The sequence below is a fragment of the Hakea prostrata genome, chromosome 2 (genome assembly GCF_041222555.1).
Source record: "Hakea prostrata isolate BN-2017 chromosome 2, UWA_Hpros_2, whole genome shotgun sequence".
NCBI lineage: Eukaryota > Viridiplantae > Streptophyta > Magnoliopsida > Proteales > Proteaceae > Hakea > Hakea prostrata.
Genome location: NC_142601.1, coordinates 6,878,851 through 6,895,264, shown reverse-complemented (window position 1 = coordinate 6,895,264; position 16,414 = coordinate 6,878,851). Strand labels below are relative to the sequence as shown.

Genomic DNA, 16,414 nt, shown 5'->3' with positions numbered 1-16,414 from the left:
GAAGAAGCCCACAATGCCCCACATATATGCTACCCTCGAGCAAATGAAAGAGTTGGTTAGAGCTGCTGCCCCTAGCTCCTTCAAATCCTACGAGAGGATCATCGATAATAGATGGGAGATGCACTTGATGCATCCTTTGCACTTGGCTGGTGAGTCACTAACCAAATTTTTTATTTCCACAATGCAAGCTTACTACCTCAACCCAAAGTACCATTACAAGAATGATCTAGGGCTTGATGTAAATGTGATGAATGCGGTGCAAGACGTGGTGGAAGCTTGTGCCAACTCCCGTCATGCAAGGGACAATTAATGGAGAGGTGAGAACTTATTCAATTGTTTCTTCAACTTCTTGCATTAAGCATATACATAATACAATAATTGAAGAATTGGTGTACAAATCAGGGAGTTCAAGGATGCCTCTGGGAGTTTTGGAAAGCCTTCTGCAGTTGCAACTACGCAAAAAAATGATCCTGGTAAATAGTCCATTACTCTATGAGTCATTAAGTCTATAACTCTATAACTCTATAAATGATAACTGATAAGTTATATAAATATAAAGATTTACTTGCCTAATGCATTCTTATTTTTGGTTATGCAGCTGACTGGTGGGTGCTATATGGAACTAGTGCGCCAAATCTCAGGGACATAGCAATTAAAGTACTCTCACAAACTTGTTCATCCTCTGGTTGCAAGAAGAACTGGAGCACCTTCTCGCTCATCCATGGTAAGGTACGGAACAGATTGGGGAGTAAGAGGCTCGAGGACTTAGTGTATGTGCATTACAACATGAGATTGAGAGTAGGGCACATACAAGATGATATAGATGACGACAATCGTGAACCGATTGAGTTGACTGATATATTCCATGAGCCCCCAACAGAGGATGAGGAAGATCATCCTCTGGTTGCGAGAGGAACTGGAGCACCTTCTCACTCATCCATGGTAAGGTACGGAACAGATTGGGGAGTAAGAGGCTCGAGGACTTAGTGTATGTGCATTACAACATGAGATTGAGAGTAGGGCACATACAAGATGATATAGATGACGACAATCGTGAACCGATTGAGTTGACTGATATATTCCACGAGCCCCCCGCAGAGGATGAGGAAGATGATGTCATATATCAATGGGTTAGGGATCGAGGTGACCCAACGCTGGATGAGCAAAGAGGGCAGCCAGATCCTACCATTGCTGCTGCTATGGGCCCAGATGTTGTGGCTGAGCACGTATCTTCTGATGAGGGTCAGGCTGCTGTAGCAGCATCAGAAAGACCAATTGTACCATTTGTGGAGCCACCTGGTCGACTTGAAACAATTGAGGTGGCAACTAGTAGTGGGGATTCAGATGATGCCAATGATACCAGAGGGCCAAATGGCCCAAGTCAGCCATCGAGTTCGAGTCATGGAGGCAGGCAGGCTAGTCGTGTTTCTGGTGCAAGTCAGCGTTCCCACAGTTCAAGTCATCCAACACATGCGACCCACAGTTCCCCTATCTCTCAAACTTATGCTAGGAGTAGGAAGAGCAGATTAAACCAGGGGCAAGGGCAAACGAATGATGATGCGAGCATGCATGATCTTGAATTCAACATGGGAAGCATGAGCCTAGATCATGGTCAGAGTGATTCACAACAGCAAAGTTTGACGCCAGATCATGGTCGAGGTACCAATACAAGGACCAATACAAGGATCACAGCACCGAGTCAAATTACATTGGGTATTCTTCTTATGGAGGTCATACTATTCCTCAAAACCCTGCACCTGAAGAGTACACATATGGGAGTGAAGGTGGGTTGTTAAATGAGTGGTTTAGAAACCCCTACCCACATACTCAAGTTGAGTAACTCAACAACAACAAGAAGAATGGCACTTTCACCCACCCACGATTGATGGTTATCCCAGAGTGCTATTCCTCCAGTATTTTGACATGTAGACATATCAATTCCATATAAACCGATATGTGACATACTACAGTGATGGGTTGACTTGGGAGTCATATATGGCCACCGTTCAGAATCAATTAATGCAGAATGTTGAGTGATACTCTTAGTCTTAGTCTTGTAAGTTGTAAGTTCTAATCTTCTAATCTTGTTACTTTTGTCTTTTGTACTCTTGTGATTTTGTCAGTCTTGTGACTTGTGAACTTATGGATTATGATTTATGACTTACTAAAGTCTAAAAGTCTAAAACTTCTTTATTCTTATGGTTGTAAAATTTTGAAGACATTTAACAATTTATTACTTTGAATCTTTGATAATTTGAACTTTGATCACTTGTTGACTTGAATACTTGATGTGTAATGTTATTGTATTTGATACTTGATAGTTGATAACTCATTAACTTGAATTACTTGATATCTTTACATTACATGTTGTCTCTAACCTTGCATTTCACAGAATTTCGGTTTTACACATAGGATCGACTTATGAGACATAGGGTTATTTTCTCACAAATCTAAGGCCACCAATGTGTTCAAAAGGCCTTAAATAGGCTAAATACCAAGTTTCAGCCCAACCAGGGCCCTTAATACCCACCGAGATGGGCCACCGAGACTACGCCCTTTTTTTATAGATCTTGCCTTTTCTTAGTGGCGAGATCTCGCTCAAGAGCGAGATCTCCCACCATGCTAACAAATGATTTGTTCCAATAAGTACAATTGTATTGCTTACAGGCATAAAATCATCAGCATATATGAATTGTTTGATAGAATAATTACACATACAACAAGTCAACAAAATACAATGACCAACTAGATCAAGTGATGGTGTCTCACATATATTACATCTTACATATATTAATTTCAAGCCCATACATCATGTATACATGTGGATTTTTCCAAAATACATAATTTAGAAAATAATTTTTAAAATCAGAAAATTAAATACTGAGATTAACGACACACAATCATAGGTCATAGTCCTAGACTAAAGATATATTAATTTCAAAGCAATACAAGAATATTTAAGGCATGAACAAAAAAAGAAAAAAAAGAAGAAGAAGAAGAAGGAACTGTTGGGTATGGCTCATATGTCACATTATGTTGTTGAAGGACATGGGGGTCCCGCTCAATCGTCCACCTATTCTAGCAGGTGCAAATCACTAGCAACACCACTAATAAAAAAACAAACGGAAATTGAAGAGTGCAAACATTGTATGATTATCCTCAAACAATTGATTGGCTCTGCTCAATTAGATCTACAGAGGAATTTCAACAATAAGACCAACGGATTGACAAACTAAATCATAACACCACATGCATTACAAGCTTTAAGCGCCAGGTCTCTCTTCCTCCCAAGCTTGTAAACTTGATTCTAATTTTGAAGTCTCCACAAGGCAGGGTTGCGACTCCGTAGAACATTGTGCTAGCGGCGAAATGGGTCACCAACCATATCACATGAAAGGCTGTCGATTCATATTGTTTATGAAATCAAAACCGTTACCAATGACAATAAAACTTTTTTTTCAAGTTAGAATTAAAAAAGAAATTTGATCGCAACTGAAAATAAATCTTTATCGGAACTCTAGTTCATCTTCTTCGTAGAATTAGGCTTTTCTCAAACCAACCAATAGACTAAGGCTCTGGTACCATATAAATAATCCCAAAATCTGATACTAGTACTAGGTAGAGAGAAGAAGACAAAGAGATGAGGGAGAAGAAGAGAGAACAATTGGGGAAAGGCTGGGCGATAGGATCTGTGTTCTACCATACCAACAAGCACATATTTATAATGAACTTAAATGGGATTAAGAAAAGAAACTTGGATATAACTCTTAGTACTTTGCTAATAAAACCTAAATTTTAGTAGGAAACTCACCTAGACTAGGACACTAATAACCATAGTCCCAATAAGAAAACCATGATAGGGGGACTCCCCTATCGTGTTTCATCATATTTACTCATTATCTCTAACTGAAATCACACTACCCCTTTCCATCAACGCATAAAATCAAACATCAAAACCATAAAAGCCTCTTTCATTACACCAAAACCCTAAGGAAACCCCAGTCACTTTTGAAACCTACCCTGTAACAACCCAAATTCGAGTTGGTTCAATAAAAATCCTCGAAAATTTGGCACCTAGCTTATCTCCTATCAACCGAAGACTACATTACCTTCAATTCGGTCCATTGGATCCAAGTTTTATTGGAGCGGGCTATAGTTCAGGTGTTTTTGATTCATTCATGCTTGTATATTTTCACGCTACTTTTTATTTGTTGGATCACTAGCCAACTTCAGCCTAGTTACTAATTCAATCCTCTAAGAATTTGAACCAAACATACTAATGCTTTGGTTCAATTCCATACTATCTATAGCTCTAACTCTTGACTTTTTATTTTTATAAGTTCTAGTATTTGTAGAGATAAGGAATGATCATATTAGAGTCGGTCTGAGAGCAACTCCGATAAATGATAATATATGAGGAATTTGATTAAGGTGGCATGGCCATCATGTTCAACGACCTGTAAATGCCATTGTACGAAGAAGCGATTTAATCCAAATTGATGGTATTAGAAGGAACCAGTGGCAAACCTAAGATAACCTCAAGAGAAGTGGTGAGAAAGGATATGCATCGCTTAGGCCTTTTATCTAGCATGGCCTCAAAAAGAGCTGATTGGAAGGCAAGAATCCATGTAGCTGATCACATTTAGTTTGAAGAAGGCTTGTTATTGTTCTTGCTATATTCATAACCCTTTATTTCTTCATATCTGATCACTGGATTACCTCCTACTTTTGCTTGATCATTCCTGATACCAACTAGGCCCCTCAACCTGAACTTGGGTCAAATCTAATGACAACCTATACTGGATCCTTGGAGGTTATGGCACCTAGCTTACTTTAGTGGATAGCCAGTAGTTGGACTTAGTCACAAGGTTGGGTATCTCAGCTCTACAGAATTTTAAGTAGCATATTATCATTCTTTCAAAAGGAAACATAGCTCCTATGGATGACATGTGATGATTCTCACACACCAAACTGTGTAGTTCATATTGGACAATTCAAGTCTATGAACCAGTGGCATTATTTAATGCATAGTGATTATACTATGGCAGCCATGGTCAACATCCTCCATCCTCTAGCTTAATGGATCTGTTTAAAATTAAGCCATAAATACAAAATAGAAAATAAACTGAGCAGGCAACAATACCTTGATAAGTGCTGCTTATCTGCCTTAGTTTGTGCTGTATGATGGTACGCCCTAAGTTTTGCAACCAACTCAGTAGCATCCTTTGCAGCATTCACTGCAAGAACCTGCAGCAGACAAAAGTATCACACATTCACACCTCACCTTTGAATTCATTTTTTACTTTATTATTTCAAAACCTTAAAATAAAAAATAAATAAAAAAGGACATGGAGTCAGGACCTTTGGTATAATAAGAAGTGATTCAGCAAATTCTGCAATTGCCAACTGTTCTCGAGAACCTAAAGTTGTTGCAAGGCACTCCAAGTAAACAGACAATGCAGCCTCAACTGCACCGCCACCAGCAACCACCTGTATTAACCAAAACTTATGTCCAAATGGAACAGGATATAAAGGATTCACACCTGACAATGATGAACAACTTTCTTCTAAACTGTGTTCTAATTTCCAACTGAACCAACCCAAAAACTGTGGGTACTTACCACAGGAAATGGAACAATTCATATTATCATGGTAGTTTTAAGATAAATCCAATCAAGGAAATTGATGTTAGGATGGTTGGACCGGAACAACTCACTTTGTAGATTCAAGAGAAGACATAAACGGCCCAGCCAAATTTTTTAGTCCAAAGGTGGCTGCTAGTTTAAATAGCATGCAATATTCTATTTTATTTTACCTTATTTTGGTGGACAGATTAAGTAGTAGTTAATTTGTAGTTTCCTTATTTAGGATAGGATTAGCTTATTGATGGGAGTTGGTTTCAATTAATATGTTTTGCATTCTCCTTTATATTGACTATTGAATATGATGGAAAATAAGGCAGTTGAAGAATTATTGGAGTCGCAGTGGGTTGCAATGCATCAGGTAAAGTTGGTTTCGTCGTGTTCTTCTTTTCCCTCAAATTCAATTGTCCTTCTTGCTTTAAGATCAAACACTGTAGCAATCTTCTTGGATCTTCAGTTGTGATCAGAGTCGCCATAGCCAGCAAGCTGGATCTCTTGTACTGGAGGTATTCCCTAAGGCACTGTAAACCTTAGCAGTGGTTCCATATCAAGAGGTTTAAGATGGTCTCGGTTTTCCCCTTCCCCTCGTTGATTATAATTTTTAGTTCTTACACATATTTCTATTGCCCTTAATACCTTTCTGACTCTGGTTTATTATAAGATTCATTTAATTTTTGTTACATTTATGACCTCCCCTAATAATTGCTTCTTTTATGTCATAACTCCTTTACTGTTCATGTCGGTGCTTTTGGAATTTGAGAAAATTACAGCATCACCTCTATGGCTTTCATTTGGACTTTCTATTGTTTTTGTTGATCCTAGAGAACCCAGTCAAGGTTTTTGAACCACCACCTCCCCTGGAAACCATTAGAAGTATCATAAGACCAATATCAACAAACCTGCAAGATGTACAGATATTGCATGAAACATGAAGTTTTATCCTAGAAATTGGATTTGAAGAAAAATACACTGAATGAATATTTTAAAGATAGGACCCTGGTGTCTAATTGGCTTTCATAATTATCTATCAACCCATGACACCAGTGATCAAATCCTGTGGTGGTTTCTAACTAAGAAGCGTTCTAAAATACCTCCTTTTATTCACCCAAAAAAACATTTTCAAGACTAAATTCAAGCCCAGAAAACAAGAGGAAATCAATAACCATCAATAGAGTGAGGGTCTAGAAACATTCAAACAGCAAGAAAAAGATCAATAAGTTAGGATTTTCACCACATTGGACTCAAGGGTCCTCTTTACAATGCTCAAAGCATCATGCAAAGCTCGTTCCATCTCATCAAGCATATGGTCATTTGCACCTCTGAGAATCAAGGAGACCTGTAAAGAAGTACATATTTAAATAAGGAAGCCAAGAAGAATCAAACATCAGAAATTGTCTTTGCACCGACTAAAATAAAGTGTGATCAAGTTTGTTGGCAGTCATAAAATTGGTAAACTCGAAACATCAGTTTAACCATATCCTAAGAAAAGGCTTAAAATAAAACAATAGAATATAGTTAGTACCATAACCGTGAATATAATCAATATGAGAAAATTCTATAGTTAATAAATACCATAACCATGGTATAATCAATATGAGAAAACATTTTGCTCTTGCGTCAAGTACAAACAATGGATATGCCTTATATGGCTAAGCATGGGAATCAAAACTGGATACTACTATTCTTAGACTAGACTGAGTATTGTCCTAGCCAAATTGAATTCTAACCAGACAGGATACAGGTTGCCTCTTTCATAAGAGTTTTTGAAACGTTATTAAATAAAGTAACACACATACTGCGCTTGTGGTTTTGGTCCCTTTTATCAAGATGACATCATCATCTGCAATACGTTCTTCGACAACTTCATTTGCATACCCGATAAGTGACTGATCAAATGTTTCCTCACCTTCCATATCAGCAAATGTGGAAACCTACAGTGCATATTGAAGATGAAAATTCAATCAAAAATATTGGACAACACATTGAAGAGATAGATTCCAATACCAAATCCACATCAGAAATTCCAAGTGAATTTCAACTTTCCATTAATTAGAAACCAAAGTGAAATGAATTATACAGCACAGAACACCACATTCACTAACACAAAAACAAAGAATGATGAGCTTTGGATACTAAAATTGTTGCCTAGCATAATTCCATGGACGGTGGAGTGGGAACTAAACAATGTCAGGTTAGTAGGGGGAAAAAAAGAAACAGAAAAAGGATAAAAAGCCTGTGATTAACACCTCTCCAACTGAACCACTGCTTCTAAAGAAAAAACTTTCTGATCAAACACAGCAGTTTACAGTGAGGCCTGATTGAATTAGTTCTAATTTTCTTTCATCATTTATTTATGATAATTGAAAGAAAATTACTCTGCCATATGGATAGCTTGTCAAAAGGGTCCTTCAGGAATCAGGACATCAACAGGTACAGCAAACCTTACTGTGCAAAATCAAGAACACCAAAACAGGAAAAAGAAGAAAAGAAGAAAACAAAATAAAAAAGAAAAATACCCTAAGATCTCAGGTTAGTGTGTTCAGGTTTTTATGAATACTCTACATCTTCCTAATCTTTTTACTCCCAAAGGTACCGTGGGAGTAAAAAACGATGTTTTGTCCAGTGTAAAATTATGGTCTCACCAAAAATTAGCAAACAGCTTCTTGATTCCAAATACTTTTTTAGAAAGAAACAAAAGCAAGGAAGACAATCATCACAAACAGAATTTGTTGACCATTTATTTGATACACAATGACAGAAAAAACAGCTGGGCAAGTAAAATATGCCAAAGCTCCATCTTACAGGTTATGCTGCAAAATAGAATAACTTGCACATATGTTTTAACAGGCACATAGAGAATCTATTCACAATAAATAATATGTCTGTCATTTTCCAGTTATGCATCAAGAAACATACCACTGTGGCACCAGTTGCCTTGGCAACATGGCGCAAATCCTCTTTGCGGACACGCCTCACAGCGATAGCCCCAGCCTCTACAAAGTACTGAAACACAAATTGAGAAAAAACAATTTTCATCAGGATAATGCAAGATATCAGATGTCAAACTGAGAAATTCATGTTAGGAATAGACAACATATTTATTCAAGAGACAGCATACTGGATTGGGAAAACAAATGCTGCGACTATATAGACTGGGATCTCTCACACAGAGATGGGTAAAAATATGGGTTAAGGAAGTCGGATCCACCTAACTGACAACTTAAATATATAGAACATGTATACAGAGAAGGAAAAAAAAAGAACAAGTGGCAGCGCAGGACTCAACTAAAATGTGGCAAGCAGGTGAGTTTATGTTTGAGAAATGCACTGGGAAGAGGGTTACAATGTGTATCTAAGCAAGAAAACATGTCAAGAAAGGAATGGGTAAATGTTCTTCTCTTCTTCATCACAGGTGTGCCAGGCTGTACAACTAAAAGTGCATGCCAGAAACATCCTAAACCCATACCCATGCTCATGAATTCTGCATGATAGGGATTGGAGAGGAATTTGACCACTGGCATAAGTATCTATTCCCTAGGTAAGATACACAATCACATTTAGATAAAGATTCTTAACTGTGTAGCCAAAAATGAGAGAAGCACTAGAAATAGCACAAGATACAATTCAAAACATAGGATAACAAACACTCAATACACAACAAAACAACAAAGATGCACCATAAAATAGTCAAATATAAAGATCATAGTAGACCATGCCAATATTCCGAAGGATAGGAATTTCTTATTATAGAACCTTGCCAGAATGAATGCTGGATAATTCACATACCGAAGCGCAAATGCATACAACATGAACCAAATCATAACACCATTACCTTAAGTGCCATGTCATCAATCCCCTTTGATGTGAGAACAACATTGGCTCCAGCTTTCAGAAGCTTTTCGATACGTTCTTTAGTCATGTCAGCCTCTCTACAAAGTAGAAATACATTAAGTGCTACATTAGCAAAACATGTATGGCCACTATACAGATGAGAAGAATACTTTGTAATGCAAGGGACAGTTGCATGGTGCCCATAATCAGCACATGATGTATTCCACAACAGACGACAATATAAACGTCACGATAATATTTGTGATTATTTCATGGCTATAAGTAACAAATTGTTGCAACCAATATATATCAAAATTCCACTACTGAGTTGCAGGAGAAGTCATTGACCATGCTTTCATCAAGTTCAGCTCTGGTCCACACCTGGAACCAGTTCATCTACTGGCCTCCAACTGGGTAATTTAAGTATGGAATGGTGTATGCAAATGAGCTCCTAAATCATACAAATTCAATCAAACCTTGGCAGCTCTGTCCAACCCAAATCTCCACAACCACTCAGAGATTTATGTGTAGTACATACCCACTCTAAATTCTTTCATAGAGCCATATTATTTCAAAACATCCAAAAAAGTTCATTAAATTACCTTTGACGAATTTTTTCAAGCTCTCTGGGATCACTGACAAGGACTTGAACGCCCATTTGCATTTTTGTCTTCTGAAGATTAAAATCAAGGCAGGCAATCCTCGCAGGGGCAACTCTAAGGGGCATTCCTTGGGCAGCACGGCCTGTGTTTAGAGCATATCCATTCAGCAAGTAGCTGTCTACTGCACTTTTACCATGTGCTTTCAAAATATTGATGCCCTGAAACATGATTTTAGCAAATTTTAGTTTTATAAGTGCAAAAAGGGACTATAGACCACATACAACAAAGACTACTATTGATGTCACATCAGCCTTACATGAAACCTACATTTCCTTCAAACCCTTCATTAGGAGCACTTTAATATGTAAGGAAGGAGTATGAAATGCAATCTGTGAGGATGATACTAAATTTTATTTCTCTCATAGAAGTGTCCAAGACTTATTACTAGTTAACATACCAAATCACATGTTAGGAATCTTGCAATACAACAGGACCATGGTTGTCAAAGCATCCGCCTAGGCAGCAAGGTGGTTTTTCAACCGCTTTGTTAATGTGCCTTTTTTCCCGCCTTGTGCGCCTTATTGCCACCTAGACACCAAAGTGGTCACTTTTTTTACATTTACATAATAATATTTTTTTCTTGATTTTTGAAAAAATCAAATTTTATTTTACAAAGCCATATATGAACTTAATAGTTGGTCATTTCAGAATCGGGAATCAATGAATCATTAAATGGATAAGGCACTTATTTTGCATCACACTATCATAGAGGTAAGGAAAAATATTAAATTATTACTTTCGTTTTCATACTTATAATTTGATATAGTTCATATTCATTTATTATGATGTTTAATGAGATGAACTTATGTTTGTGTTCCTTTTTTGACAATCTTTCATAATTATGATTCTTGAATGCTTTTTTTTTTTTAGATAAATGTGATTCTTGTATGTTTGTTAGGCTTATAATAGAAATTTATCAATTTAAAAGTAGTTGTATTGAGAAAAAATTGACCAACCACTTTGGTCGCCTTATTGCCACCTATGCGCCGCTTTGTTGCCTAATTGCCTAGGCGGAGCCCCAACCGCTTTAGCCGCCTTGACAACCATGAACAGGACAACCACCTTCCTAATGTTCTGTAAATTTGATGGGCTTCTTTTATTAGTATTTGTTTAATCTTCATAAATTAAGAGAGACAGATTTGAAGGTGGGATAAACTTTTTAAAGACAATAGCTTCACAGAGTCATTTCCTACTGTGCTTCTATCTTATTTTGAGTATGCTCTTTAAAAAGTGGAAAATGTATGGAATACAATGAAATTTTAAGTTCAAATTTTCGAGAGAAGGCAGTGTCTATTCTTTTGAGGGCTGACTAATCTTCTCCTAGCTACAGAAATGACTTTGTTTCCCTGGCTACAATTAGAATTTTCTCTTTTACCGGTACTCTTGTGCTATTCATCACATAAAAATCCATATCTTTTCATGTTCATTATTTTCCTGTTAAGCATAGTTGTACAAGGCATTGCCTGTGAGTGCAAGCACCCTTGGTTGGAGAGTGCTTTGGTAGCTAGGCACCTTGTGGAAGTAGCTTTGATTTTTTTCCCTCTACCTCCACTTATGGATCGCCTTGCCACCATAAAAACTGCGTTATTAACCAAGCATCCAGGTGCACTTTGTTAGAGGAACATTTTAATTGCCTAAGGAGTAAGGAATTTGTTGGTTTTGACTTGGTTTTGTCCTCTACCACCACTTCAGATTGTCATGTTCCCAAGACAACCACGACGTTAAGCAACATTACTTGCTGTTGTATCCTAGGTGTATGTGGAATGATAAACATACAAAAGATATATAATTTATACTTTAGATGATAGCATCAGATTCTCTTATACTACTACTTCCTCTTTTGCTTCCCCATCTTCACAGACATCACAGTGCAAAACATAGAACAAGGTTCCTTATTTATATTTTTCTCAGTTTCTTCTACTCCTAAAATCAGCCAGTTGTCTCCCAAAACCATGGTCCAAGTTTCGCCAAAATTTTGGATTCTCCCAAAACCAAGATGAAACCAGCTAGGAGTTCTAAAAATCTTGGATCTCGGTTTCAGTCGAAAATTCCACCGAAATCAACCGTATAGACTCGGTTCGACCATTTTGGTCCTCAAAGGAGCTTTTTTTCACACTTTCGACGATATTTGTGAAATTTGTAGATTCACCTCCATCTTCTCCGTAGTTTCTGCCATCTCAAACTTCTCCTAAAGGCATTTTAAAAAACCTCCATTTTTCTTGTGAATCCCCTCCACTCAATCGTGATTCATCCTCCCATTTGTTAGATTAAGGTGGATTAAGGCTCGCTGATAAAAGGTATGTGTGTTCTTTCCAAATTTCTATGTGGACTCCATCTTTCAGTACCCATCACACCTAGTTCATCCATCATCCACTTACAGTTTCATTGATGGGTAGGTTGCACATTTTGGAGGAGAGGCTGAGGCAGATGCAATGAATGGTATGCAACTTGTGGGTGGATCCACCAAGGAACTCGTCATGGAATTAAGTGGAGATCACAGCAAAAGTTTCTTTGGCTTCTTCTGTTCGTGGTTAACAACATCTTGTTTGTCATGGAATGTTGATTGTACCAAAATTTAAAGTACACTAGATTACAACTCGTTGTGTTTGTCGGTAATGGATTATATGGCTCTAAACTAGTAGGATATGACTCAGTTTTTTCAATGATTTTTATGCAAAATAGTTCATTCATTGTGTCTAGAAACCCTCAAAAAGATATATGCCAAGACCCAGCACAAAATATACTCAATTAGGACCAAAACCAAGTACCAACATTTCCAGGGAAAATTCCATGGTTTTGGTCCATCTTTAGCCGAGATCTCAGCCAGGTCTCAGTTTCTGGCTGGCTAAAACCAGCCTCCAAAACCGAGGTCTTGAATCTTGTCCTAAACCCGGAAAAATTTAACTGATGCAGTTCCAACACCAACTTAGGTTCTTTTTCCTTGGAATAGGCCTTCATTGCACAGGTAACAATGTAATAGGCCACCATAATGAAACAAAAACATGGATACATGAGTTGAATATTGATTCCCCATGCATATTTATATTTAAGTTTTCTTTAAAAACAAAACATTTTTCCATACAAGGGCATTTAAAGGCCTTTGTTGAACATGGCTATGCCACCTCAATCAAATTCTAGCATATCATTTATTAGAGTTACCTCAAAACCAGCTCTAATATGATCATTCATTACTTTATTCTTCCCAGTTTTGCCATTCATCCATCTTAGAATCCTCATTTTTGCTACGCTAAGTTTATCTATATGACATTCTTAACAACCCAGCACTTTGCACCATACATCTTAGTTGATCGTATGATGGTTCTACACTTCTACCGTCCTATATAATTTTCCTATGAGGTTGAAAGAGATATGTCTATCACACAAGACCTTGGACGCACCGCTCCACTTCATCCACCCTATTTTAATTGATTAGAAACCATCATCCTCTATGTCGCCATCTTTATTTATAATTGAAGCAAGGTCCCTAAAATAATTGCTTTGTGGAATCCCCTTCTCATCATCCGTTTGGATCACAACCAAAGTTACACACTAGATATTCAATCTTCATGCTACTTAGTATAAATCATGTAAACTAACCCTAATCAATGTCATTTATGGAACAATATAAACAAACTATTCTTTTCCAAAAATAAACCAACTAGTTAAACATTTACGGTTATTCTTCAAAAGCACCACAATCAAGAACCAAAACAACTCACCTTGATTGGATATTTTATCTCCCCCGAGCATTGGTTGTCTTAATAGCTTGAACTGCATCTACAACCTGGACAAGGGGGAAAAGGGGGAAAAAACACAAGAACAAAATTAGCATGAAAAATATAACTTCAAAGAGACAGGTGCGTAGCAAGCCAAAGAAAAAGAGACACCAAACAACATAGTGACGAATTTAACCCATTTTAGCATCTCTACAAGTATCAGGAAAAAAATTTAAGGAAAAAGAACTTCAATATCTTCCTGAAATAAGGCAAGGTGTCAATTATTTAGGCCTAGAATCGGCAGTTAATTAATTGCTAGAAATATCAAAAACCTTCTACTGTTCCAGAAAAGAACAAAAATTCACAAGCATACAAGATAAATATCACGTTTACACATTTACCTCCACATCAAAGAGGACATGGGAAGACTAGATTGTGTAATGAGGGAAATAATACAAACTATAATGAGGTCCTACAAAGACAATTTACAAAAAATAAGAACTAATAATATTAACAGATCCCATCAAACCGACCATACATGATGATAGTAAAGATAGTGAAGAAAAGGAGGGAATGGCGTTTGGTCACTTTGTATGCAATGTGTAAATGCAACCTAGAGGGGGGAGGTGAATAGTATACCTCTAGGAGATTTGACTAATTTAAACATTTTTTGCAAATTAAAACTAATTAGTCAATTGAAACGAAAATTCAAGCAACTACAACATAAGAATTTTATAGTGGTTTGACCTATCTTGATGTAACCAGGATCAACAACCATAAGGCCCCTCAGAATTGGAGCTCAAAACAAGCCTCCACTGGGGCATCCAAGGTGTGGCTGAAACCTATGAAGGGTAATTTCGTCATTTCCCACATCCTTTGGCTCCAAAGTGCTCTAGAAGAACCCAAAGTAATTTTGGAAGCAAGGATCTACTGTTTGTTTTTCATTTGGTCAGTTGGTTAGAGTCTTAATCCTAAGTTGGAATGTAATTTCAAGTAGGATTCCTTTTTAAAGTTGATTTGCTAGATGTATTTGTTTAAGAACACTCACTTAAGAGTCCTTTCCTAGTTTAGAAGTTGAGTCTTGTACTAGGGAATTCTAATCCAAATAGGATTCCTTAGTTGAGTCCGAGTAGGATTCTTTTGTTAAGTCCTAAATATTCTTTTATTTGTTTAGTCCTAGTTTAATTTTCCTTCAACATAAGGCTATAAATAGAGCCAACCTCTCATGTAACATAGGATGATCTGAAAAAATAAAAGGAAAATTGAAGGAAGACTTGAGTGGAGTTGTGGGATCCCAAGGAAGAAATCCAACTTCATCTCCTCCTTCATTAGCCTAGACACAGTCAAGTTCCAGCGACCATCAAGAGATCCTTCACCCCCAACCCCCAACCTACCCTAACTCCCTCTACAAACCCTTGGCAACTTCCGAACAACCCCCCCCACAGCTTCGAGCAGCAGCAGACCCATCCCAATCCCAGAAACCGCCTCCCCTAATCCATTCCCTCCCCCTCTACAAATAGGATTGCACCCTTCTCCTAGTCTTACCCCTATTTCCATCTCCATTAATCGATCATTCTATTAGTTTAGAATTTCTGCAATTTCTAACTCTAGAAACCCTAAACCCTAGTTTCAGTGAGACACTCATAACTCCCTAACCTTTCAACCAAACCCTAAACCCTTTTTAGGATTACCTTCTCCTACACCTTCTCTATCTCCCCTCCAAACCCTAACCCTAGCCAACCCTCAAGAGTCCTAATCCAACAAGAAGACCTATTTTTGAAACCCAAACCCCTAGAATTAATTTTGAAATCACAATACAACAAAAATAGAGTTAATTATAGCCTAATCAAACCCTTGAATCATCCCATACTTAACCAGCCCATGTGAATTGCCCCATCCTAACTATATCAACCCTAACCTGTGAAAACCCTGCAATTTACCCAGCTTTCCCGAATGGAACAGTATATTTCCATCAACTTTCCAAGTCTCAACAAAACCATAAACCCACCCGGCTATCGTAACCCCAAGCTACTTCCACATTAACCCCAGACTACCCTAAACTTAACCCTAACACTTGGGCTTCCAATTAGCCTATCCGCAGGGGGTTCGGAGTATAACCAGCTGCTGTCCACTGAGATTTTAACACAAACAGCAAGTGTTTAAACCCTAATTTGCTGCTGGTTCAATTAGAGAATCCTGAAGACTGGCCCAGACCCCCAGTAATATCATATCCAAGTGGACGTCCATTCCTCTCTTGGTAATGTAACCAAGATTCCAGGGTTAGGGTTTTGTGATTGTTTCCCTACAACTAGGCTAGCCCAGAATCCTCTCCACTTGTGAACCAGCAAAATAATTAACAAATCTGGGAATGGGAGATTTTGACAAACCTAGATGGAAAGACTAAGGATGGGAAAATTAGGATTTAGGGAGGGTAAAGATGGGGGATTAACAAAAATCTAATGGACTTTAGAACTTGGTTAACAGATAAATGCGGGATGGGTTTAAGGTTTTGTTGAGACTTGAGAGTTGTGGAATGAACTAAGGTTCATAGGGGAAAGCAATG

At 37.6% G+C, this 16,414-nt stretch overlaps 1 protein-coding gene across 1 annotated transcript in view; it reads right to left on the bottom strand.

The window, feature by feature from the left end:
- Positions 1 to 16,414, bottom strand: part of LOC149023513 (T-complex protein 1 subunit alpha-like) — a 40,753-nt gene that overhangs the window by 9,297 nt on the left and 15,042 nt on the right. The window contains 9 exon segments of the mRNA XM_089144058.1: positions 5,144 to 5,247; positions 5,362 to 5,490; positions 6,874 to 6,978; positions 7,439 to 7,573; positions 8,559 to 8,645; positions 9,475 to 9,571; positions 10,076 to 10,293; positions 13,855 to 13,883; positions 13,886 to 13,919. Coding sequence (XP_089000184.1) covers positions 5,144 to 5,247; positions 5,362 to 5,490; positions 6,874 to 6,978; positions 7,439 to 7,573; positions 8,559 to 8,645; positions 9,475 to 9,571; positions 10,076 to 10,293; positions 13,855 to 13,883; positions 13,886 to 13,919 — 938 coding nt within the window.